The 26,758-nt window shown below is 50.7% G+C and overlaps 1 protein-coding gene across 2 annotated transcripts in view; it reads right to left on the bottom strand.

The window, feature by feature from the left end:
- The window catches only part of TBX15 (T-box transcription factor 15), a 93,622-nt gene extending 68,640 nt beyond the window's left edge, over positions 1-24,982 (bottom strand). The window contains exon 1 of one of the 2 annotated variants that reach the window (XM_081122131.1): positions 24,896-24,982. Coding sequence is in view for 1 of the 2 variants with exons in the window: in XM_081122129.1 (XP_080978255.1) it covers positions 23,098-23,302 (205 nt within the window). In the remaining variant the exon portion in view is untranslated. Of the gene's footprint in view, positions 1-23,097; positions 23,747-24,895 lie in introns of those variants that run through there. The other variant, XM_081122129.1, reaches the window with a different exon arrangement.
- Between the last annotated feature and the right edge of the window lie 1,776 nt (positions 24,983-26,758).

The raw sequence follows: 26,758 nt of genomic DNA, 5'->3' as shown, positions 1-26,758 counted from the left end.
TCAGAGGCAAGGATATTAGCTAGCAAAGGTGGAAACATTTTCTAATATACTGTTGGCAAGTGAGTGGGAAAGTAGGTTGTCATACCCTGTGGGTGGAAGTGTAAATTGAACAACCTTTTTTCAGAGGGGAACTTGGAACATCCATCAAAATTTTAAGTGACGTAACTTCAACTACACAACTCTACTTCTGGAATTTATTCTATAGATGCTATCGCAAACATGTTCAAAAGCAATCATGGAGCTTTCTTTATAGAAGCAAATGATTAAAAACAACCTACAGGTCCATTAAAATAGGTTCCATAAAAATTGTGATAAACCCACACAATGGAATATTTTGTGGTTTTAAAACAGCAGGAAGGGGGGACCTATAAGTATGTTTATTTAACAATCTCCAGTATAACAGTTCGAAGCTAAAGTCATAAAGTCCAAAGTACTATGTTTATTATGCCACAGTTTGTGTTTTCAATTTTAACGTTTGTATATGTACGTATAGTGATTCATATACATCATTCATATGACTCATATACATCATACATATGTCTGGGATTGATGCACAAGAAACTGGTAACAGCGGTTGATCCTGGGATAAACTAGGAGACTGGGGGTGGGAGATTACTTTTCAGTTTTTCAGTAATTTTTCAGTGCTGTTTGAATTGTTTATATGTGTACAAATTATCTGAGTTTTTTTAAATTATAAGTAAAAGAGGAGAGTAACAACTGTCACTTATTAGACTGTGGAATTTCGCAGGCCAACATGATCATCTAGGTCACATAGAGATGGGCCTGGTACTTTAAGGGGAAACAGAATAGAACCCATCTTGTGATTTGGGGGCTTTGATTCGGCCTTTCAGGGAAGTCATACAAACACACTTGCCAAGCAGTCAGCGATTTAACAGGTATAGAGGTAGCCAGAGGCCCTTCCCCGGAAGGAGGTACCTAAGATCACTGTGGCTCAGCAGGGATTTAACTAACAGTGCAGGGCAGTGCTCCTGGGCCTGCTGGGCACAGCTGCGGAGACGGACAGCACACATTCTGGGCCCAGAAACAGTGGCTCCTCAGAAAGAGTCAAGGGAACCTCCCACGTTCCTACCCCCCGCCTGTAGGCCCAGCCCCCAGCCAGACCCTCGTACAACTACAGGAAAACCCACTGCACAGTCAGAGGCCCTCGGAGTGGAAGGAGCATCTGCCTTCCTCCAGCACGACATCCATCCTCCCACCCATTGCTGGCCCAGGGTAAGAGAAGTGGGGTATACTGAGGCTGGGAGAGCGGGGGTGTTCATGGGAAATCAACAAGTCTCTGAGGCCGGCTCATGCCTGGCTGTGATCTTGGGCAATTTGTCTTCATTTGTTTTACCACTTCTTTTTTTTAGTTTTAATTTTTTTTTAATGTCTTTATTGATTTCAGAGAGAGGAAGGGAGAGGGAGGGAGAGAGAAACATCAATGATGAGAGTCATTGATCCACTGCCTCCTGCACGCCCCCCACTGGGGGGATTGAGCCTGCAGCCCAGGCCTGTGCCCTGATCAAGAATCGAATCGCGACCTCCTGGATCCTAGGTCGATGCTCAACCACTGAGCCACACTGGCCGGGCTGTTTTTCCACTTCTAAATCAAGATGACCATTGGCTCCACTTTGTGTGGTTCTGAGAGAAGAGTGAGATTACCAACATGATAGTGCATCCTCAGTTTATAAAAACAAACCTCTATACAAGGGTAAAATATTAGCAGTATCACACAGATGACCTTTTCAGCAACTTGACTAAATTGTCCAGTCATTTGGTTCGGTCAAAACAGTCATTCTGAGAGTCCAGCACGAACCCAAAGCTATGATTAATTCATTAACTACCACACGCATTTACTGAGCACTTACTGAAAGCCAGGGGCAGTGTGAGGACTGAAAATACAGAGATGGAGAAGACAGACTCCTGCCCTATAGAAAATGCCAGGTCTAGTCACAGGGACACATGAACTGATAATCGTACTCCAACGTCATCACTACAGAACTCCATTAGAGGTACGAGCAAAATGCCACCAGAGATAAACAGTAGGGTTGGCCCTGTGATACCTACAGTATCAACCGTCAAATGCAGACTCCCCAAATACCAAGGATATAGACTAATAACAAATGCTTACTAAACTGTACCTTTATTTGTAGGGAAATCTGCAAGTGATCAGTAGTAATTTTTTGTAACAGCATATTAATCAATATATGTGTTTAGAACTGTTTTGATTTAGTCAATCTTCTCACTGAATAATTTCAAAACTAAAGGACCAAAGATGACCCTGTAATTAGTGGCCATTTCAGATTTCGCAGTGGTAGGAACACTGGGTAATTAAAGAAATGGCCTGTACATGGCAGCATTATTAGGCAATATTTCAATCAAGAGAACTTCAGATATTATGTTCACCACCATGGAGCTCGGGTTTTATGTTCTCCACGTGCCAGACAAACGTAAGCTGTATTCCATCAAAACAGCAGCCCATACACCAATTCAGTAGGTCACATTCATCCATCAAGCGAAGGAGAGGGACAAGCAGAAGACAAAATAGACAAAACAGTTGTTTAAAGCCACGTAGACCAAAGGAAAGGTTAACCAAATATTTCACTTTTAAACTTGTGTTTTGTTCAACCTGGTGTTTCATTCAGGGCCAAATATCATTCTGAGTTGCAAATGTCAGGCAGAGCTCCCTGAGTTAACCTGCATAAAATTAAATTTCATTCTAATTTAATTCACTTCCAGAATGGGATTCTGTTGCAAATGTGGAAACCCTGGAGGAGTTTCATTTTCCATGACCTCTATAAAATAACATGTTGCATTTGCCACAACCAGAGAAACATCCTGAGCCTCATTTGCCTAGGGAGCCAGGAATCAGATATTACTTACTGCCCCTTCATTATTTCAATCGCCACAAGTCATTCCTATTAAAGCAAAAAGTAATCTTCTGGCCTTGCTACAAAAATGAATGTTCTCAGTTGTGACATTTATTTAGATGCTGGTAGAACTGTTACAATAATTATTAAAATACAGTCTCCAGGGCACTCTTATCACATGCCAATCATGCACTAACCCATCCCTTGTCTCCTAGGCATTCCTTAGGAAAAGACAGGGGCATAAAACAGTGGTTTCCGAATCTGGTTGCCCGTCAAAATCATCTGAGGGCTTTTCTAAAACATGCACTTCACTTCTCCCCATCCAGACCTCCTGAATGGAGTCTCCAGGTTGGGGCCCCAGAACCCATCCTGGTAAAATACCCTTCAGGCAGTCAACCTAGTATAGAACCTTGTTTGGTAGGAGGCATCCTTTAAAACAGCAGCTAAGTGCCCTGGCCGGTGTGGCTCAGCTCGTTGGACATTTGTCCCACGCACTGAAAGGTTGCTGGTTCGATTCCCGGTCAGGGCACATGCAACAGGTAAGCAAATCAGAGAGGAAAATTTGGTGGCGATGAGGGAATAACAGCTTCTAAACAAGTCAAGGAAATTCGCATGATTGACTAAGATGATACCAAAGAATTCGTATTAATGTTATGTGTGATGGTGGCATTGTATTTAGGTCAGAAAGTGGCACTACGTACTCCGTGGTGAAATGACATAAAGTCTGAGGTTTGCTTGAAAATGCTCCAGAAAAGAGAGAGAGAGAGATCCCACATGCAGCAAAAATATGGATGTCATTGAAGGTGGGTGATGGGGTCCACCGGGATCGGTGGTGCTTTCATGTTGAGAGATTTTCATAATGAAACGTTTTTTAACTGTCTGAAAGAGAAGGCCCGGAGCCCGTCTCTGCCGTAGGAAGCCGTTTTCCACCATCTCTGAGAGACAGCGGGCTGGCAGGCTGCGCTCTCCTCCCTTCACATGCGGTGCGGGGATGCGGAGAGAGTAGTCGCTCTCCCTGTATCGCCAGCTGCCTGATTCCTGCAGGTCCCTGGCATTTCCCCTTGGAGGGCTTTCATTCAGTATCCTGCTCTGCAGATGGAGCTAGGTAGGACCCTTTCCCTAGCCGTAACTTAAGCAATGGCTTAGAAGCTGACCTCTGCGGAGTATTTTTAATTTTTCTTTAAGAAATCCCCTGAAACTAGGCATCTTGCTTTTCAATTAGAAATACATAGAATTGGCGAGCTTGGCAATGCAGGAGGTGAAACCTAAGTCATCAAGTGTATAAAACGGGCCCATTTCCAAGCCCCAACACAAATACAGAATCGGGTGCAGGAAGGCATGACATCATTTTAGCAAATTTGGAATGGGAAAATGTGGCATTAACAAAGTGATAGGAATTTGTCTTCATTTTATCAATGGATTTATTTTTTTGCCCTCATAGCATTTCATGCTGGAACACCCCAAAACAACACTCTTTGTACTGTGAAAAGTAAGTTTATCACCCAAAGAGTCTATGTATACACTTAGTGAAAATTTACATACTCCAAAAAGCGAGGTAGAGCGGCACCTAGCTAGATTTTAACAATCCCACTGATTAAGTATCAGTTTGTTTACAGAGACTACTCAGATATCAGAAGAAGCGGAGGTGATAACATTTTGCACTTGTAGGTAAACAGGCTGTTTTGTGTACCTACTGCCTGATAAAGAAGGACAGGCCTGGATGCCCTGAGCACGGAAACTTGTTTGGGGGCTGGCGGTTCATATTCCCATCTACAGAGAAGCATGTGATGTGGGTGTGGGATTACAGGCTGCAGTGGACACAGGCCCGAGCCAGGCACAGGGAGCTTCCCTCTTTGACCAGATAAAGACACCAGGCTTCAAATTCAATCTTGCGAACCAGGTGCTTCCAGATTTTGTGACATGTATACATGTGGGTGGGATTAGAAAGTCAGTGTTTGGATCTTCCTAAGACAAACTGGCCAAATGTCATAATCGCTACAGCGGGGACTGCTGACAAGATCTGAGTTACGCTGTCTTGCAAGTAATGAAAGGCAACGGGCATGAGGATCAGAATCTCTCTTTCCCCAGAGCATCTCCACTAAGCTCCTTAGCATCCTGGACAAATGCGCTTACTCCCTGTACCAGGTGCAGCTCAAAGTAGAGGCCTCTTCTAGTATCCTGCAGCCCAAGATCATCCCATGCTCTCCTCTCAGTAGGGCTCACATCTTTGTGAAACAGAAGAGAGCTCAATCTGTGTGATTATTACAGGAACCATGAGGTTATTTTTAATTCTGACCTTCTGGAACCTGTGGTCAGGTAGGTGGCCCTGCTGGATCAATGGCAACCACAATTTCCCAGATCAGCTCTAAATTCAAGGTAGTAGCCCAACTGGATTGGGAGAGGAGAGAGTCAAAGTTGTTGACTATCTTTCTCCTGCTTATGGGAAATGCATGCCCCAGAGCTGATCCAGCATCCCTGACATCTGAATTTTATATACTGAATACAGATCAGAATAATTAAATCAGATGTCATCTGCAAAAATGTTTATAAGCAAATAGCTTAGGCGTCTTGCACTTTGGTATAAAGCTGTGAACTTCATAACTTTGTAAAGCAAGGTATAAAGCAAATACAATAGGAAAATACTTTTACTAGTTGTTAATTTAGGGGCCCACAAACTCATCTTGAAGAAGTATCCTCATGTTTCAGGATCAAAGTTAATCACTAGACAAAGAGACTCAGAGTCGCCTGGTCACTTACACACACAGCACAGAGAAGCTCTCTTTTCCCACAACTTGGAGCTCAAGGCATCACCTCACCCCCGTCTGTCAACCTCCGAGTAAGTCGGCCTCCACTCTGCTGTGTTTGCAACGGGACAATGGCTTGGAGGCCACGAGCCCTGCAGAACCCGTAATGGTACTGGGTGGGCCTCGGCCATCAGCCACCACGGTGGACCTGGTAGCTGAGAGCCCACACAGGGACAGGTCTGGAGAGCCTTTTCCTCCAAAGCAAGGTCCAGCTACGCAGAGCAGTCAGGCAGGTCATGACACAGGGACAAAGGGAAACAGCAAAGGAAGGCTCTTTTTCTCCTTGACGATCAGAGCCAGACCCAGGACAGTAGTAAGGGTCTCATACGTAATTTGCCAAGTACCAAAAAGTATCTGGCGGCACTTTGTATGTCTCTGTCCCTGACTCATCTCTGAGGCTGTGCTGGCCCTGAATGTGACCCCGTAGAGCTGTCCCACCTTCCTCAGCCCCCTCTCGCTCAAAGATTACCGGTGTTTCAGACAGTTTCCTCCTGACAACATGCTTTCTCCCCCATCACGGGGCTGAGCCCTGAGCTGGGAACCCCCTCCCGTCAGTTCACTCACATATTTCCCACTGCCCACGGGAAGGCAAGAAGAATTTCTCTCATTCTGCTCCAGCTTAACCCAACCCTACGCTCCTAGGCAGCCTTGGGCAATCTGGCTTTCATTTAGAGATACTTCTGCACTTCTGTTTAACACTGGGGGTTTTTAGGTTGCCTTTTACTCTATTTCCTTTTCTCCCTTGCTGGGCAGAAAACAGAGGCTCCCATGAGCATAAGACCTGGAACGAATAGGGAAAGATGGAGTACAGTTACTCCCACGCACTAGCTGTACTTCTAAATGCTAATGCCCGTCAGGAGAGAGCTCCACGTAGAGAGCATTCAGCAATTTCTAGCTACAAAAATGCCTTGTTAGTAGTATAATTCGATATCCTTTCCTTCTGACTCAAATCCACTGGTCTTCTCTCCATTAGAGATAGAGGCTTGAGAGAATAAAGATATCAATTGACAGGTCCAAGATCACACCTAGAGACAACTGGCAGACACCTCCTGCTGGGCCTCCAGGACCATCTTGAAGCCAAATCGTCTGTAAAGTGGCTGTAGTGGCTACAAAACCCATCGCTAACCTCTGAGAGCCACCGGTTGGGTTTACCAACCGCTCAGGGAGCACTAACAGGGATTCGGAGATTAGTAAGACAGCGCTCGCCAGGGATCCCCATTCTCCTCGGCTTGTAAAACAGTGCACCCTCCGAAAAGCTTTCATTCCAAGTGAAATGCGCTAAATGTTGTAAGAAAGGTACAACGTGTTGATTTTTATAGGCTTCTACTTTACCCACTCTTCTATGGCTGATTTTAAAATGTAGAAAAGGTCAATCAAAAGCAGTGTGTGAGTATGTCTGTGCGTGTACATTCCCACAAAGAGGGCCACAGAATAGAGTCGGTTAAGGTCACTCTCTCCTTGGCTACAGGCATCAGTTGTCCAGGAGCCTAAAGGTTAGCACCAATCCAACAGGACAACCAGAAGAAAACAGGTGCATATCCTTCCAAGGAAAGAAAGGACTGAAGTCGAGTTACTGGCCAGCTGGGAATATGAAGCCTGCAGGAATTCTAGTAGCTAAAGGCAGGACAGGAGTCTTGCTTAGAAACAGTCTAATTGGGCTGCTTAGTGAAGACCCCCTCTCAGGAGGAGCTTCCTGAGCATGGCTGCCAATGGAAAACCCCTGTATTTTTACCATCTTGGCTACACCGTTTTTTCTTTTTATTGATTTTTAGAAAGAGAGGAAGGGGGAAAGAGAGAAAAACATCAATGTGAGAGTGAAACCTCAGTTGGCTGCCTCCTGCACGCCCCCTACTGGGGATTGAGCCTGCAACCTGGGTATGTGCCCTTTTGGTGCACAGGACAACACCCAACCAACTGAGCCACACTGGCCAGGGCTTGGTGACACCTTTGAGAGTTGCAGGTTACCTCGCCCTGACTCCCTTGTGATTATAAAATCACAGAAGCACACTGGCACTACTTTGAGAGGAAACCGTAGACAGGCCCCTAAAAAGATTCCCCTGTAGCAGGCTCCAAGTGAAAATAAAGTTGGTGACAACTGAGGACTTTCTCCCATTGTGGCAATACCCAAACTGTATGAGAGCTCTGCATGGACATAGGCAGTTTTCTTCTGAAGTCATTACGTTTGAATCTGTACACCCTGTCAATTAATATTTATGTCAAATTGCCCTTTTTCATCTTGGAATAGTTCTGTAGCATTAAGTACTTCAGACGGGTCTTGAAAATAAGATAAACTTTCCAAAGGAAATGAAAACAGAATCTTGAAAAGGTATCCACACTCCCATGTTTACTGCAGCATTATTCAAAATAGCCAAGATGTGAAAACTACCTAAGTGTTCATCAGTGGATAAATGTATAAGGAAGATGTGAGATACACACACACACACAATATGGAGTATTCAGCCATGAGAAAGAAGGAAATCCTATCATTTGTGACAACATGAATTGACCTAGGAGGTATTGTGCTAAGTGAAATAAGTCAGACAAAGACAAATCCCGTGTGGTGATACTTATATGTGAAATCTAAAAGAGCTGAATTCACATAAACAGAGTAGAATTGTGGTTGCCATGGGCTGGGGGTGGGAAAATGGGGAGATGTTGGTCAAAGGATACAAACTTGAAGTTAGAAGCTGAATGATTCTGAGGATCTAACCCATAGTATTGTGATTAGTCAACAATACTGTGTTGTATACTTTAAAGTTGCCAAGAGACTAGATTTCAAATGTTCTTACCATAAAAGGTGGTCATCCTATTGCAACATATAAATGTGTCAAATCAACACCTTAAACTTATACAATGGACATGTCAATTATAAAAAGAGGCTGTGTTAAGGGATGTGCTCTGAATAGGGCATGAGCGGAGATAAGCTAAGAAGGGTAGTTTGGGGCCATCCTGTGTCTGACACTCATCAAATGGTTTCTCATAAGAACACTAAAGAGTTTCTGAGTTTTCTCACTTTTCCAAAAGTATAATTATGGGCAAGGTAGACAGGTGATAATACTGAGCACTTTCTATGTGCCTGGCACCATGCCAAGCAATTTGCACTTAATTCCCACAGCAGCCCTGCAGCAGATATCATTACCCTCATTTTTACCTGTACATGACTGAGGCACAGAGTGAAGTCACTTGCCCAAGGTCACAGCCAGAACTCCGTGCTTGGGTCAGGTATCCCTGACCCGGACCCCATGCTATGTGTTGGCTTACACCAGCCAGTTTCTTCTGCTTCTGGGATACGAAGGGCCATCTGCTTTCTATAACGAGTCACACTCATTCCCTCACAAAGGCCATCCGATGCAGAGAGTCGGTACTCAACCAACAAGACGGACAGAAAAGGCCTCAAAGTTCAGGCAAGCTGGTGGGTGAAAACCTCTCAAAAGTCTACCTCAACACATGCCCCAAACTGCCCCGGCGAAAGAGCCAGATCTGTCATTCTCAACATTCGCCAGCAATGAGCCACACAGCTGCGGAGGCCTAACAATTTGGGCAGGAAAACAGGCAAAGGAAAAGGAGAATGTAGTCAAGCCCCAAGCAAAAAAATGTTAACATCCGGAACCAATTCGCCCACGCAGGCTGGGGAACCGTTACGCCCAGCCCTTCGCAGCACGCCTCGGGCCTCTGCCCCAGCCCCCCTCCTCTCCCTCTTTCTCTCTCTCTCTCCTGGGCTCAGTTTACCATTTGCTCACCCCTACCTCAGTCCTGTGTCTGTAGGAAGCACCTCCTGCGGTCCCTACCGGCCAGTCAGAATGTCACAGACACATCTCACATCTCTGGGTAATGCGCCATGGCACCACCCAGGTGAGACCCAGCCTTCCCAGGATTGCTGCCAGTCATGCAACTAGTGCTCCGAACACTGGAGGGAAAACGAATGGCCTGGGCCTGGCTGGCTTCCTATCCTGCAGGATCTACATTTCCAATAGGACAGATCTCCTGGGTAAGATCCAGTAAATCACCCAAGATTGCAGCGTTCACCTCATCCTCTGCCACACTCTATATTTCAAGAGTTTGGCTCCACCTGGGTTCTTTGGGAAAGGAAATGGACCCGGAGATTCATATGCTTCTGTTGCTATACGAGCTTATCAAATCCCATCAATCGTTGCCCGCGCAGAGTGGGGTGGGCAATGGGAGGAAGCAAAGATTTAAAACAGACATGGGCCTTACGTCTTTCTCTCTTTGATTCTAAAGGCCACTCTTCTATCGCTGGGCACAACAGACAGGAATGCGATAGACCGTGCAGTCCCACAGCCAAGAAACACATTAATGCTGAAGTCCGCCCACCCAAAGCAGGGGGTGTAGCTTTTTCCCAAATCCCTGTTGGAGACACCAGACTTCCTAAGAGAAAATGGTTAGTGGGAGTGGGAGGAAAAGTGATGGAGAGAGAGAGAACAGGTGGGCCAAGAACCCCCGAAAACCAATGTTAAGTTCCCTAAAAACTAACTGCTTGGGATCACATCCTCTCACACCATGCCAGCAGAGCAAAGGAGCGCAGGGTGTACATGGTTGACAGGATGAGATTCCTGCAAATAACTGATCTCATCCATACCAAACAAGGCCACTCTAAATAGAGCTGTTACACAATAAATGAATCAGAGCAGTCACTCAGAGGTTAACTAAAGCCACAGCTCTGAGAGCGGGTGTACTCGCTGTGGGTCCTCAAGGCGGTTTCCTAATCCTCGGGCATTAAAAAGAAGCCACTGTGGAAATCAGAATCTCTTCCTTTGTAAATTCAATCCATGGCAAAGGGATTTCAGCTGTGATTGCTGAGTTTGAGAGGAAAAAAAAAAATCAACAGTACTTAGAAATGCACGAATTGCTCGTCACTGCAACTGATACATTTCTAAGCTGTTCCATTTTGAATCAATTACCAATCAGATTCTTTCCGTCCCACGTTGTGAATGGAGAAGGCGATGGGTAAAACAGAGCTTGCTGCATTTCACTGCATAGGGGGGATTTAGGATGTGGAGGGTTTAGATCGAATTCGGTGTGTAGCCACCGCATTTCAGACACTGAGATTTCTGTGCATTTAAAGTCGGAGGAAAGCAAGTCGCGCTGGGAAGGCTGTGCATGCGCCGTTGCAAAGCCGTGGCTTAGAAACTCAACCCTGCACCATCGCTGTCACACACCGGCTTCTACTAGCTGGCAGGGAGAAGGCACCTGAGGAATGGAGGGACTAATAACAACAGGAAAGGGAGAGACTGTTACCAGCTCTCTTGCATTTATGAATTTATACTGTGTTTGGGAGGGCAGAATCACACAGCAAGCATACATTTCCATCTGCAAAAGTTCAAAGCTCTCCCCAAGCACTGAAGAGCCAATGTAGTCTAGTGGTATTGGCGGGGGAGCCAATGTAGTCTAGTGGTTAAGGCCATTGACTCTGGAGCCACAGGGAGCTGGTCTTAAATTCTGGCCACTTCAAGTGGACTGGAGCTGTGTGTGTGCAAGTTATTTAATCTATTTGAGCCTCAGTTTGCTCATCTGTAAAATGGAGAAACAATGACCTTGTTTTGAGGACTATTGGGGGGATACAGTGAGAGAATAGTGCCTGGTACAAGGTGTACCCTCAATCCAGGAAAGTTCTTATTTTGGTTTGCATTGTGGGCACTTAGAGATAAGATGATACCGGGGGGTTAGAAATATCTGTCCTGAAGGTAAAATGGGGGACAGAGAGGCTGTTTTGAACTCTGAGTCCTGCATTCCAACCAAAGCAGAGCAGATCACGCCTCTGCACGGTCAGGTAAGGGCTGAACACTGCTGACTACGACGTGCCCTGGGCTCCCTGAAGAGGGGAGGCCTTGACAGGGACCTATCCTCTGCTCCTCTCCCTGGGAATGCACCTTTGCCCTCCACAGCCAGGAATCAATTTAGACAAAATCTGGGGTGTAACTAGTTTTTAAAAAAAAAAAAAATAGTAAATGATCAAATCCAAGCTTCTGTCTTCTGGAAGAAAATTGTGCAAAACTGTGCAGCCAGATGTGAGTTCTAATGCAACGGCTGGGGCTTCTGCTGTTTCCCGATAAAAGACTCCCCCCTTTCTCTTCTTCCCACATGGTCAGTTTAGTTAGAGGCTTTCCTTTCACTTAGTCCTTTACTGAAAAAACACTCAACCAGGCAACACCTACATATTCTTTACTGCAGCCCCACCTAATTGATTCAACCGGCTCATCTTACGCAGAATCCAGGGGTCCTTACAAACAAAGGCCTTATGCAAATGAATCTTCCTTATTTCCTAAACCTGACCTGAGCTTCAGGTAAAAACATCAGAAACTAACCGCAGAGGAACATGCGTGTGTTATTTTACTTCCCTGCATTCAGAAAGACCCTTCTGTCTTCTGCCAAAGCCACGCATGGGAGCTGGTAAAGCTGGGGCTGTGCAGCGCCACCCTCTGCCCACTAGCTCTTCCTACCTTATGCCAGAGGCTGATCCCCACCTGTGGAAGCCTTGTCCCCTCCCTCAGGTGCTCCCTCCGGTGCTGGCTTTTTGCCTCAGTTCTATTTCACCTCATTAGCACATGCGCTCAGATTCTGCATTCTGTGTCTAACCGTAGGCTATACAAGGGTGACTCCACTCCCAGTCTGACATCCCCTTTAAAGCGAAAGACGGGGGAGCGAGCGCTGGAGCTAGATGTGACAATCTGCAGCTCCTTCTCCAGGTCAGTCAATTCAATTAGACAGGAATTACAGGCAAGGGCTAAATCCTTTGTTCCTTTCCGGATGTTATCTCACTTAATCCTCTCGACCATTTTTTGATGAATACATTTATTAGTACAATTCCACAGATGCAGAAACTGGGCTTGGGAGAGATTTAGTAACTTGCCCAAGGTCATACAACTAGCATGTGTTGGAACCCGGTCTCAGACACAAGCAGGCTAACTAACCCCAAGAACCTGAGCCTTTAACCACTATCCTGTATCACTCATTCATTCATCCCACCAAACAGAAACGATAAAAAGATAAGAGTATCTATCTCATTAGAGTGCTTTGGAATTTTATGTATTATACATAAGTAATTATATATAATATATATACCAATGTGTAGAACTATATAGTATTATTTGAAATATATAATTGTTATATATTATTATTTGAGGATATATATTAAATACATAGTTACATATTTGGAATATATATAAACATATACACATATGTATATATATAACAGCACAGTGGCTGGCACATAGTGTTCAATATGTTACTACTTGTCATTGGTTTTGTTGTTTTATCAGTATATTTTTATTATTTACTAAGTGTTTGCTCTGAACCAGCCACTTGTGCTAGGCTCTGGAGACATGAAAGCAATAAAGACAAGGCCCCTGCCCCACAGCAGTTGATAGGGCAGCAGTGAGAATGGAAGACCAGTCAATCCACAAGCTCCACGATGACTGCCGTCTGCACGGGGCGGGGGCTGCAGAGAATGGGGGCACCCACTGAGGGTAGGGAGGTGTCACTGTGGTTTGAAGCCCAGCTATAAGGAAATAAAGTCCCCCAAAATAAAAAATACATGAGAAACCCTCCTAGGTGAGTGCCGGGCCCAGTTTTTTTGCCTGACCCTGCCTTCAAGTTCAGCAGCTATGAATAGAGGTCTTGAATGCTAAGCTGTCTTCTGATCTATCTTGTTGACAAGCGTTTTGCCTGTTACTAAGTCATCCTTTTAGCATTCTCACTCTCTGCCAGATCGAGATCTCGGCTTAGCAGACTAGACATGGAAAATAGTTACTAGGGCTTTCCATTAGGCTCAAACAGTAATGAGGGGCAACTGATTTTTTTTGTAGGGGGGGTGGGATTCCACCAATTCAATTTACCAGTGATGAAAAAGTTGCTTTTCTCAGTCTTCATTTTTCAAATCCACAGTTCTTCCAGCTATTTGTGGGAATGGCACAAAAATGTTCAAAGCATAAAACAACTTACATTTCCTTTAAGTTCACGAATGCCGTAGAATTCTTTTGGCAAGAGGGTCCTGGGCGTCCACACAAGCAACAACAGGTTACATCAAACACAAAGGACTCGAAGTCACCGACCCAGGACTCCTGAACATGTGATATTAATCTAAAAACTTTTCAAGAGCTTTATGAAAGCTCTTAATTCTAGCTGTAAAAATCTTTTTTTTTTTTTTTGGCTTTGTGTGGCTGTACTGTTACTTTCTACAACTGCAGCAAAGCTTTCCTCGTTGCAGCAAAGTAAAGGCCGAGCCCAGTGATGGCCAAGGCGCACTGGGAGAAAATTGTAATTTTTAAAAAGTTAATAGGATCACAGATTCTTATAGCAAAAGGGGCCTCAGGTGTCATTTGAGCCTGTCTCCCTCATTTCACAAACCAGGAGCTGAGGCCCCATCAGTGGCTATGAAACAACTTTAAAACGTTTTTTTCAACATTTATACGTCTGCCTTTAAAACAAACATCCCTGGTTCCAGGATCAACGACAAAGCTAGCACTAGAAACTAAGTCTAATTTAAGCAAGCCAGCCCTCTTCCTACCATGATAGGTAGATATAACTTAGAAGAGGAGGGCCTGTGTTGGAAGCTTTGTAGTATAGTGAAGACTCATAGACACGTGCACAAGAGCAATTACCGTTTCTGAAATGCTTTACAATTCAGTATTCCTCTGCAGGCTTGCTTATACGATTCATTTTCTAACTAAACTTGTTCCCCCCTAAATTGTGCGTAGATTTATAGCCCCTATATATAACCCTTCCACAGTTTTGCCGCAAAAAAAATAAAGAAATCAAATTATTAGGCTTCTGAGTTAAGGAAGCTTTGTCAAACCCAGGGAGAGCATTGCTGTGTTTAGTGACTTATTGGCACAAATGCCTGACCCACCCCACTGTGAAAACCAATTATTAATTTTTAGAGCCACCCAAGTCACCTAACCCCTAGGTTACAATTCTGGTGTGATTGACGCTTTGAAGCGAGGGCGCCTGGAGGCAGGGCTCCTCCCTGCTAACGCTCAGCTCGGGAAGGGACGCCAGTCCCGCCCGCCCGCTTCTTCCAGGACTTGGTCATTTCTCAGTCTACTTTGCCAAGTTGAGTGGTTTCTTTTTTCTTTCTTTCTTTTAAAGAAAGGAATTACTTCATTGTTTTTAATCTCCAGGAGAGCGTGGAGGACCGTGGCTGGCTGTCCCTTTGTCTCGGCGGGCAGTGCGGGTCTCTGGGCGGGGGCACCTCCGCCTTTCCCGAGCCCGCGCACCCGGGCATCCTCTGCGCCTGGAGCCGACGCAGGACTCGCCTTTTTGACGGGCGGCTACGATATTTACTGACCCCAGAATTACCCATTTGGAAACGGTTAGGGATTAAAAGTTCTTCAGGCCGGGGATGCTGGGTTCCTAATTGCTAATGTTTGAAGTCAGTCTGATTCCTCGAAAATTTGTTCAGCCTGATGAAAGCAAAAGCTCAACCTCCCCTCGGGCGCGAGGTGTGAGACCCGTGGGTTCCGCTCGGTGTTGGTTGGTTTGGGGACATTTTCCCCCGGATCTTTTTCTTTGGGGGTGGGGGGCGGTGTCTTTCACCAAGGCCGTCCGGATCACCCTAGAGTCCCCGCATTTCTCCAGAGCCGAGAGGGCACCCACCATCCCTGAGGATAGGGCCCTGGTTTCAAGGCCCCGCAGCCGCGCAGACCCGCGGAGACCAGGCTGCAGCGCTGCGGCCTGAGCGCGGGGCACTAAGCGCGGGGCACTGAACGCCGGGCCTGAGCGCGGGGCACTGAGCGCGGGGCACTGAACGCCGCGGCCTGAGCGCGGGGCACTGAGCGCGGGCACTGAATGCCGGGCCTGAGCGCGGGGCACTGAACGCCGCGGCCTGGGCGCGGGGCACTGAACGCGGGCACTGAACGCCGGGCCTGAGCGCGGGGGCCTGAGCACCGGGCACTGAACGCCAGGCCTGAGCGCGGGGCACTGAACGCCGCGGCCTCTGAACGCCGGGCCTGAGCGCGGGGCACTGAACGCCGCGGCCTCTGAACGCCGGGCCTGAGCGCGGGGCACTGAACGCCGCGGCCTCTGAATGCCGGGCCTGAGCGCGGGGCACTGAACGCCGCGGCCTCTGAACGCCGGGCCTGAGCGCGGGGCACTGAACGCCGCGGCCTCTGAACGCCGGGCCTGAGCGCGGGGCACTGAACGCCGCGGCCTCTGAACGCCGGGCCTGAGCGCGGGGCCTGAGCGCGGGGCACTGAACGCCGCGGCCTCTGAACGCCGGGCCTGAGCGCGGGGCCGCGCGCACGGAGGCCCGGCCGCCACTCCCGCCGCCAGACCCGGGCGCGGGCAGACAGTCGCGCTGACTTGGGAAGCGCCCCTGAGCTGCCCGCTGTCCCCAGGACAGCTTCGCAGGACGAGGTGTTACCCCGATTCCTTCCTCCGTGAAACGGCACAGAAACTTTTCAGAGAATGGAAAAAAATGGGCGTTTTCTACGTGTGCGTAGGAGGCTGGGGGAAGGGCACAGGACGTCGAGGTGGGGGGAGGGGACGGCGAGGAAAAGGGGGTCCGTGCTTCGGAGCCCCGCTCCGGGCTCTGCCCGCACGCTCCGGGCCGCGGGGCCGGGAGGAGGCGGCAGGGTTCGCAGGAGGGCCTTGCACCCGCCCCGCGGAGAGCCGGGCGCCGAGACGCCGGGCGGGCCGGGGGCGGCGACGACCTCTAGCGACCCCTTCCTGGGCGACGCGAACGTATTTTGGTTTTTAAAAGGCGACTCCATCGGGCTCTTCCGTGTGCGACCCAGAATTCGGGGGTTGCTTTTTTAATCCCCTAAAGTGTGTGACGATTTGGAAACGGCCCATTGGAGCCTCAGCAGCTGTATTTTCCCCTATGCCGCCTGTGTTGTAAAATTATTTTCCCCAGATCACGACGTTTTTCTCGTTACTTCTATCAACCATTGTTATTATTGTCCAGGTTCCTCGCGGTGAGTCCACGAACACGGGAAAACCTGACGTTAATTACTCTGCAGAGCAGAAGGCCGAACCCTACCCATCCGAGGTGAAGCTGGCATTCTTCACAAAATTCAATGCCAAGTGGAGGTGGGAAAACTCCAGCTCTCCCTGTTCTTTCAAATGGCATCTGTAACCGGTTCGTTTTCTCCCAATAACTGCAGTTTTCAAATTTGGGGTTCTCTTGAACTGTCAAAGGCTATCTAGCACTGACAAAATTTTTGGCCTCCGAATTTTATGTGTTCCCCATGTGTTAAACTGGCTACACACACAGGGCAGCTTCTTTCCTCCGAAATATTTATCTATGTCCCAGCCAGAACGCGGTGTTCCCACATAAATTTGTGTATAAACACCTACGTCTGTGCATATGTACTCTTTAATGCATTTTCTATTCTTCTGTGTGATTGCAAGGCCTATTTTCACTCCTGGTATCAAAAGCTCCGTCATCAGTCTGTAGTCAGCAAAATGTCCTGCCTCAGAGTGAAGCCATTAATGGCACTGAATAAATGCCGATTTGTCGTCACCAGTCGCCTGAATTCCCCACCTCTTCCCGTCTCACCTCCGGTCCTCTCTAGTGAGCCTCATTTTCCACCCTGACACTTAGAGCGAGGGCCTCCCTTAAATTAACTAATGATTATCCTGCCCCAAAGAAGTGTAAACAGACCCTAATTTATAAATTTGCTAATTGCTGTTCCCAGTGCAGACCCCTGAGTATGTCAAGTCATGCACATATAAAATTCAAAGCTCACTAGAAACCAGAAAAGGCAAAGCAAAAATAAACCACATGGAGGGGGAGACAGAAAGGGGGGGAAGATTCCACATTCCACCAGTTCCCTACTTTTTCCCTGTGGAAAAGGATCCCCCAAAGTCAAAACTAGAAAACCATTTAAATATCCTCTCCCGCTGAAGGGCTTTGTCTTTTGGGAGTAAGAAAGCAATAACCAGCTACACCCCAGAATAATCACTGGGTGGATTTCTCTATTTCCAGAAAGTGAAATGCCAGTCCGCTAGTTATCCCTGTGAAATGTGCACAGTTCAGCCAGGCTTTAAAAATAATAATAAAAGAAACAAAATAAACCCACAGTCACCTAGGTGAGGAACTTAAGCACTGCAATCATTTTCCTCCCTAGTGCGAGAAATAAATTTTTATCAAGGTCCATAATCAGAATCTCAAAAAAAATTTTTTTTCAAATAAAAAAGGTTCTCATCTTCTTAATATTATGTTTTTGGCAACAGAACGATTGGGACAGACCTGGAATATTTCACTCAATACTGCTAGCAATGCCCTTGGAGAGGCTAGGAGGAACAAAATGTTTTGGTCTCCAGAGCCAAAATGTACTTGTCCCTCTCTCCTTGTGGCCTAATATGAAGGATTAATGATGAGGGACTTGCTTCCATGAAACTCGAGTCCACAACGCGCCAAGGAAATTACACAGATCAGTAGGGGGACAGGAACGACCAATCCCCATCATTTTAGTTTCTGCTCCTGGGTGAGGCACCTCATACCTAATTCTTGCTGCTCCTCACCTACCCGGTGCGTTAACTGAAGAGATTTTAAACCAATTTTCTTTAAAAATTAAAAGATGTTTATGGCACAATTTAAAGTAATTGGTATGGGGGGAGCAGGTCCGTGTGGGCATAATTTCAGTCCGAGCTCCGCTGTAAGAAACTGAATTCCGCCTTCCCCCTGCCTGAGTGTCACCTTCTGAACTTTTCTTTCTGGGAGTTTTACCTATAAAATCAGGAAACCCAAAGTGGCCAGCTCTGAACCCAGAAAAAATGTGTTTAATGAGAAAGAGCGTTGGGTGGGCCGTGGGAGTCGCGAATTCAGAGTCGCCGCGCCCCCAGCCTGCGGGCCCATCCGTCTAGGGCAGCATCGGTCGCCCGCGAGGCTTGCGCTCTTGGGACGGGTCTCCGAGGGGCAGAGGTGGGTGTTGGAGTGCAGCGAGGGGCTGTCCCGCACTACATAGTCGAGAAGGGAGAGCCTGTTTCCCGCACACCTTCCCCACCCATCACACGGGTTTCTGAACACCCCTGGGGGGAAGTGGGGGGACCTAAGGAGGTGCAAACTGCAGCACACTCCACCGTCTTTCCATTGCAGTCCAAACTCGGGGGCACCAGGATTCTCCCCCATTTCCCTGTCCCCCCACTGGCCTCACGCAGTTTGCGGGATGGAGGACCTTAGAATTATCTCCCTCTACCTAGTAGCGTCCATTGGGCCACCGCGCTAGGGCCGCAGTGTCCCGCAGAAAATCGCCATAACCCTCCCCACGCCCGCAGGCCCTCGCGGTGTGCCCTCCAGGCCCTGCACAGCCAGGGGGCGTCTGATTTAGCCACTGTCCCACCTGCGCGCGAGAACATTGTTTGGCAGTCATCCCGAGCGAAGCAACCTCCTCAGATCTTGCCTACCCCCCATTCCCCTTCGCGCAAGGTCACTTACCGAAGGGCCAACCACCGGGGAAAGCCGTTTGGACCTAGCCGGCGGGAGCCTCGGGCACCTCCGAGGCCTGCACGGGTGCAGGGCCGCGCGCACCGCGGGGAAACCAGAGCTCCCCGCGCAGGACTCTACCCAGGCGGCCCTCGAGCCTCTCACCGCGTGCGCTGCGCACCCTCGCACCGCGGCCCCGCGGGCCTGCGCCCTGGCTGGCGCTCGCCCCGCGTAAGCGCGTTCTCCCCACTGGCTTCAAATTTATCGCTGATCGATTTCTCTCCTTAAACGTCAGTAAAGAGTCACTTCCTCCATTTTGACCTTGTGTTTTCCCAATGGGGGTTGGGGATGGGTAGAGGGGTGGTGTCGGGATTAAAATCTTGGAGCTGTACTCTGAGCAAACCAGCCATAAACCGGCGTTTTAATTCTAGGGGCCAGTCGGAAACTCGAGGGAAGGACGCGCTCCGAGGCGCTGCGACTGACCGCTTTTCTCTTCTCGGTTCCCTAGGGGTTGCGTAGACCCGTGCGAGGGAGAAAGCGAGGGCGAGCGCCTGCCGAGTGCGCGAGTGTCCGCGGACTGCCGACCTCCCCGCGTGCCCCTGCGTGTGCCGCTCTGTGTGCCCACCCGCGTGTTTCGCCACCACCCCCTTAGGCCGCCAGAGCGCCGCGGCTGCAAAACTCAAGCCTGCGGGCTCTGTAGGGGGAAACGGTCCCGCAGAAGGTTTAAATTATTTCGCTCCGCGGGAGACCGGGCCTCGGCCGCGCTCGGCTGTGGATTTGGGCGGGAAAGGCCCAAAGTGGAGCCTGAGAGCCGGGTGGAGCCGGGGTTGCCGTACGAGCGCCGTTGGCGCCGCCACGTGCCTGAAATACACTTCCAAGGCCGCCGCGGCCCGGGCAGCTGTTCCGGAGAAAGTGTCCTCTATTGCCCGCTGGGGCAGGCCCAAGGGCCACGCTCCTCTAGGACCGGGTTGGAGACCCTCCCCAGCCCACAGCAGCCGAGGGCTGGCGGCGTCTCCAAAAGACGCGGAGTGCTGGCCAGGATGTAATAATGAAGGCACCTCGCAGGCCCTTCTCCAAGGCCCTGAGGGCCTCAGGGAGTTTTCGGGACCACCTGGCTCGGTGGAAAATTTTGAAATACATACTGTGTGTCCTCTGATGTGTGAGTGTCTACAGTGCGCGGGCCCGGCTGGTCCCCCGCTGCCGCAGGTTGGCGCCCCAGGCTGCGGGCGCTCGGCGCCAACTAAAGCCAGCTCTGTCCGGACGCGGAAAGAAAAACGGGCTGCGGAAAGGCGAAGGCCACGTCTTTGAATAAAAGCGAAACATTAAATCTGCGCCGTGGGTTGTCTGAGGTTCCCGGGTTTTGACGCGCGGACAGGGAGGACAGGAGACGATGGTACCCGGTCAAAGAGAGGGGATGCGGGGAATGACAAATACCGTTGCGCTAAGCGGCCGTCCCGTGTGCGCGCGCGAGCGAGCGCATAATCCTACCCCCGCCCCGTGGCGATTTTGTATTTGTCTTAGTTTTGTTTTGTTTTTGTTTTCTGTTCCTGACTCTCATCGGCCTAGGCGGGAGATCCACGCCGCAGGTCCAACCCCCCCCCCCCCCAGTTGGGAAAAGAGAGTAAAACGGAATTTTGAGGCCCAACGCGCAGAGCGGGAGAGACGTGGCCCTGGGCGCAGTGGAGCCGCCAGGGCCCCATCTCCCACCTCCACCACCATACACACACTTTTGAATGTGGCCCTGTGTGCGTTTGTTAGGACGCTGAATTAGAAACAAAAAGAAAGAAAGATCTACTTGGGACCCCAAGCCCTGGGCCGGCCTGCCTGCCGCTGCCATCCCCGCGCTGTCAGAGCCCGCGCGCAGCTCGGCCTCCGCTCCCGGGGCTGCCGAGTCTCGGCGCCACGGCGCCTTTCCCGAGAGATCTTTTCTCATCCTGCGTCCGGCTCCTACGAAAACCTTGGCCACTGCAGGAGTGCCCTCAGCCCACGACGTGGCCAGGCCCGCCGGGAGCCCGGCTCCGCAGAGGCCCGCGAGGGCTATTTCCGGCTGCTTCCTACACCCGGACCTTTGCCCCACAGACGCGCTTCCTTTTCTCCAAACCAAAGGTCCATACTGTTTTTTAAAAATAAGTGATCGGGTAATGAGAAAGCGTCCACTGAACTCTGTTATGTAAAGTTCGGTGTTAGGTCCTCACCACCTACTCCCATCCAGCTGGAGAGAGGGGACGGCATTCCGGATGCCAGGTCCTCGCCTTCTGCCCCTGGGCTGGTCTCTCCTTGCCCAAGCCCTCACTGTGCTCCCCTGGCTAATGGCTGGGAAGACCCGCAGAAAAACAACTTAGAGCTGAGTCTCTGATTATGTCCCCAAATGTTGGTCCTTTTTGAACATGCAACCCTAGGCCGGCTCCCTAGAGAAAAGTACCCGGGGACGGGCATATTTTAAATGCCACTAGTATATTAAATAAGTTGCTTTTTTTCCACCATAGAGAAAGTAAAATAAACCCACCCCCACCCCGAAATCGTCAGTTGTCATAAGGCCTGAAAGAACCTGCACTAAACTGTGTGAAGGCCCAAGCGATATTTTGACAACAAATAAATACGGTGAGGAAGGAGGGTCTGGCCAGAGGTGGGAAACACATTAGCCACGCGTTCCTTTCTGCTTTGCCCACACAGTGGTCCGCGTGGACAGGCACCGCACCCAAATACAGGGGAAAACTTGAGCGGATGAAATAAATCTCCTTTTAATTTTCTTTTCATCGACTAATAAAAATAATTCCCCAACACTAAACCCAAATACCATAACGGGCCACAAGAACACGGAGAATTCATAAAACTCTGTCTCTGCAGGTCACCCGCTAATCGCGTTATTATTAGCCTCCGGAGCATGGAAATTGAACTGTCACTGCCGAAAGAGAAAATGTAAGCGACAGCTGTCCCTCCTTGGGTCGGCCAGTTTTCCAGCCCCCAAGTTCCTGGGCCCAAGGCCTCCCCCCAACCCTATGCAGGCCACCACCGCCTCCGCGCCCACCCCCTTGCTTGCCTGCGCGCTGACCCAGGTTTACTCCCCAGCCTTAGCTGGTCAGAATGGAGCACCTCCAGAATAGTTTTAGAAGTCCTGGCTGGAAAGTTTCTGAAGCCGCTAACCCAAGCTGCCAGCGGGGTGTGTGTGTGTGTGTGTGTGTGTGCGCGCGCGCGCGCCTGTGCGCGCGCGCCGCAAGATTCCTCTGACAACAGCTGTTCCCAGGGGCTGTTTTGCACAGTTGAAATCTTGGCACTTAATACAATACGTGAGGTTGTACCCCCACCCCCACCCCCACCCCACCCCCTGGATTCTGTTAAAATTCTGACATAGACATCCTCTGGTGTTTTACGCGTTGTGTGCATATGGATTCGAGATGCAAATTAATCGAAACGCTACCCCCAAATACACGGAGATGTGGACCCTCAAGAGTGACCCAGGGCGCAGGGTAAGAGATCTAACATACTCTTTCCGTAAAAGCCAAAGAAGTGGAAATACGACTACGCTCCCTCATCGCCAGAGGGGGGGGGGGGGAATTCAACAATTTAAACCCCAGAAAAGTTGGTGGGGGAAGGGCGAGGGCCGAGGTTGAAAGCTAAATGGGATAAACGGGGCCTTTCCAGAGGAGGGGGTGTCGGCCCAAGACTTCCGCGGTGGTCCTCGCGAGCTCTCAGAAGCGAGTCCCAGCCCCGCTCCTCTCCCGTCACTGCTGGCGACCCGCGCCCCTCCTAACCCCAGGGCCCCGCAAGCCCCTCAGCTGCGGGCGCCAGGGACGCTGAGATCCGCTCCCGGGGATGCGAGCGAGGAGGCCTCCTTACTGGAGGTTGGCGACGACACGCGAGGCTTAGGCCAGTTCTCCCAAATTGGTCCGGGCGAATTTGGGGAAGGCTCAGGGCATTTGTGCAAAGGAAAAGAAAGCCGCGTTGGAGCCGCGCAGGGCGTCGGCGGCCGGGCCTTGCTCCACCGCACGCTCCCGCCGGCTGCCCGCCCGCCCCCCGCGGTCCGGCCCTGCGCACTCACCCGGGTGAGGCTCCAGGCCGTGTGCGGCCGCGTCCTCTGCGTCTCCGAGTGGGCCCGCGGGGCTCAGCGCCTCCATGGACAGGTCCAGCCCCTTCTCCTCCCAGTCTCGCAGTTTCCGTTTTTTATTTGAGCCGATCAAGGCTTCAACGGAGAAGGCATGTGCTCGCGAGCTCAGGGCGACTGCAGATCTTCTCCTTTCACTCATCTTAGCCGCCCGCACCCTGGCCCCCGCTCGCCCCCGCTACTGAGGGAGCAGCCCGCGCCCTCACTCTCCGAGCGCCCTCCGGGCCGGGCCCGGGAGAGGCGGCGGCTCCGCGGGTACTTGGCACCCTCCCCTTGCGCCCTCCCCCGCCCTTCGCCGCCGGCGAGGACCGGCGCCCCTAGCTGCCCCTGCGGCTACGCACTAGCGCCCGGAGCGCCGCCCGCTCGCAGCATGAGCGCCCGCGTCCTGCTTCCCACCCACCCGGGCAGGCGCTCACAGGCTGCGTACACTGGACTTCATCTTTTTTTTATTCCCTCTCTCCTCCCTCTCCCCTTTTCTCCTCCCTCTCCCTCTTCCTCTCTCGGTCTTCCCGTCCTTCCTCTGATCCAAACTTCTGGGAAACTTTTTTTCTAAATTCCTCCCTTCCCGAGGAGCTGGGGGCAGGCGGTGCGCTCCTGTCCTTGGGGCGAGGGAGAGGGAGGGGGGAGGAAGAGAAAGACTGGGGGGGGGGGAGCCAGCCCCCGACCAATGGCGAGGAGGGAACAGGAGAAACCCTGAGAGCGCGGGCCAATGAGCGGAGGGGAGAGACTGAGGCTTGGGCCAAGGCTCTGCGCGCGTCGTCCGGGCGATGCTCCGGGGCCGACTTTAACTCCTGGCTCCCCGGTGCCCCGTGGGTTCCTCGCGGGGGGAGGGAGGGGAGCTGAAGGTCGAGGTCAGATCTGTGCCGTTACAAACTCCTGCCAGCCCCCAATCTGTACCTTTTCCCTCCCAAATGCGCTAGGTTTCAAAGACGCTGCAAGCCCAGAGTCATTTTAATTACAGATCTGGGATTTGGGGGGCTCAGACAAAGTGCCAACCTGTCCAAAAACGCCAGAAAACGACTCTCATAATTTCACGCGTGCCCCCAGATGCTTTTAGAGCTGCTGGTTCCTAAGGATTTCCACACACAGGTTATCTGCCTGTTGACCGATTTCTGAGCAGCTCTGGTGAGCGCAAAACGAAAGAGAAAAACCAGAAAGCCCCGTTACTATCCAGAGTCTTGTTGAAAATCTAAAGACCGCTTCCTCCTTCCATCTCTACCTGAGAAGGAGGCCAGGAGAGTGGGCCCCTCCAAGCAGGAGGCCGGCTGGGCGCCGGGCTTACCGCGCGCTCTGCAGGCGGGATCCCCACTGGGCCCGCAGGCAGCAGAGGGCTCGCCTTCCCTTCGGCGCGGATGCGGAGCCGACCTGCGCCCGCTCGGGGCGCCTGCTCTGGAGACCCCACGGAGAGGGGCTGGGCGAGGGCGGCCCGGAGCTTGGACAGCGGAGCAGGAGGATTTTCAAAATTCCCTTCAAATCCGATCGTTCGGGAGTCCGGCTCTCCCCGCCCCGCTGACCCTCCCACCACCCTTACCAAAAAAAAAAAAAAAATTAAAAAAATATTTCAGGGCAGTGCGGTCGCTAGGGATTTATAAGGAAATTAAAGTCCAATACTTCTTGGCCATTCTGATTTCCCACACCCCTTCCCAGGTTGCCATACTGGTCTCCCGGCCTCAGGGAAACCCCGAGCCCAGGCCAGCGCAGAGCAAGTTCAGAGGGACCCAGAAGTTGATCTTACCAAGCTGGAAAAGAGTCTCGGGTTTCGCAGACGAAGACCTCGCCACAGCCTGAAGCTCCCGTGCCAAAGCTCTGGTGGAGACACTTCTATGCCCGCGAGAAGGGGCAGGAAAGAATCAGCTCCCTAGTGCTTGTGGGCAACAGATCCAGAGGCCCAGCAGACTCCTCTCATGGACAGGCAGGCCCTGAGCAGGGTCTGAACCGGCAAGCCTAGGGCAGAGGGGTTCAGGCGTTTCATAGGCCCCGTCTGGAAGGAGCGCCCATCGGTCCTCCCACCCTGGGGCGAGAAGGGAGGGCCTCTGAAACGCCACATTCTCCACCTGACCACCGATGGACCAGGAAATCTAGTCCTTGCTACTGTATTTGGAAGCGCTCTGGTGCTGGAGGCAACCAAGTGTCCTGGATGTACTTGGGCCTCTTCTCAGGAGAGCAAAACAGGCCACTTTTGGAGCCCCCTCAAATTGGGGTCCAGCCCAGATGAGAAGCGGCTAGCAGGGCAGCACATGCAGAAAGGGTAATGGAAAAGCCACTGGATAAGTGTGATTCAGCCAGGCTTGGCCTCCCCTCCAGGGCCTTCCAGGAGCCTGCGTCTCCAACTTGCTCTCTAAGAACCCTGGGATGTAGAAGCCATGTGCTGAGCCCCTCATTGTCTCTCCCCACGCTGCCTAGCAAACTCGCCAGGAGCAGGGGTGGCTAGGCACAGTGTCTCCCACCTCAATCACCACCTGGCATTGCTTCCAGGAGCCGCTGCCTAAAGTGAGGAAGCATTCACCAGGGGCTGGAGACAGAGACGCAGGCCAAGAGCTCAGACCTCTCTTTGGGTTCCAGATTCTGGTGTCACTGCTGGTGGCTGGAGCCTGCCAGGACCAGCCCCGATGGGGTCGCCACAGGCCGGCTTGTATTCTTTCCCAGAGATTTCCTTCCCCCCTTCGTCCATACCTCACATCTCCCCCGTCAGCCTCCTGCCTTGGCCTTCGCACACAGACCTGGTTTGGATCGAGAAGTAGATGCACCACAGGCCACACATTCTTCCTGAGGCCATTAGAGCTTCTCAAAAAGAGGGATTTTTGGTTATCCACACACATAGATACAGGTCCACAAGGCCTGCTCTGTGTAGGTGCGCATAGGCACGTGTCCCAGAGACATACCTAGAGAGGTGAGCAAAGCCTTCAGGTGCAGGTATCTGCACCCCTCCCCCAAAGCATTTGCTCAGCAGGGAGTGCTCAGCGGGGCCCCTGCATCCTTCCCTTCAGGTCACATAGGTTGTCCCCACCCCCATTCTATATACACTCAGGTCCTACAAAAGTACTTAGGCCATGAAAACAAATCAGATGGTAATGAAGCCAGGCTGGCTGGGAATGGTCAGGAAAATAAGAGTTTCCCTCTAGGTAAAGGGAGGGGCAGGAACATTTTCTTTTCATCACTATAGGGGTCAATCTAAGTTTCCTCCCAGGGGCATGCACTCTTGTGCTGAGGGGAAGACGGTCTGGAGAAATATCAAACAGGGCGGTTTACTGTCTGTGAGTTCACTGTGTAAGTTTATGTGATTGGGCAGGAGAAGAAAAAGAGAGTTTGGGGGTGAAATATGAAAAGCTGGGAGTAATGAATGCATTTTCCTCCCAAGAATTACATCAGAGGGTTTTCAGATTCTCCTCTGGTTATCCAGGTTTCTTCCCTCCTTTAACTTAGCCTGGGGTCCCCGGTGCATGAGGTTACGTCCTGAGGCAATCCTCAGGTTTCCCAGCCATGGGCCGAGGACACAGGGCCCTGGGTAGAGTCTGTTGAGTCCCTGGGTAGCCCTGCTAAGTCCAGTTCAGGTCTATTTTAGGCCTGAAGTGGATGGGCTAGGACCAAACTGGAGGCC

This window comes from Miniopterus schreibersii (genome assembly GCF_964146895.1).
Source record: "Miniopterus schreibersii genome assembly, chromosome: 19".
NCBI classification, from domain to species: domain Eukaryota; kingdom Metazoa; phylum Chordata; class Mammalia; order Chiroptera; family Miniopteridae; genus Miniopterus; species Miniopterus schreibersii.
The sequence above is the reverse complement of the archived record's forward strand: the minus strand, read 5'-3'. Positions and strand labels throughout refer to the sequence as shown.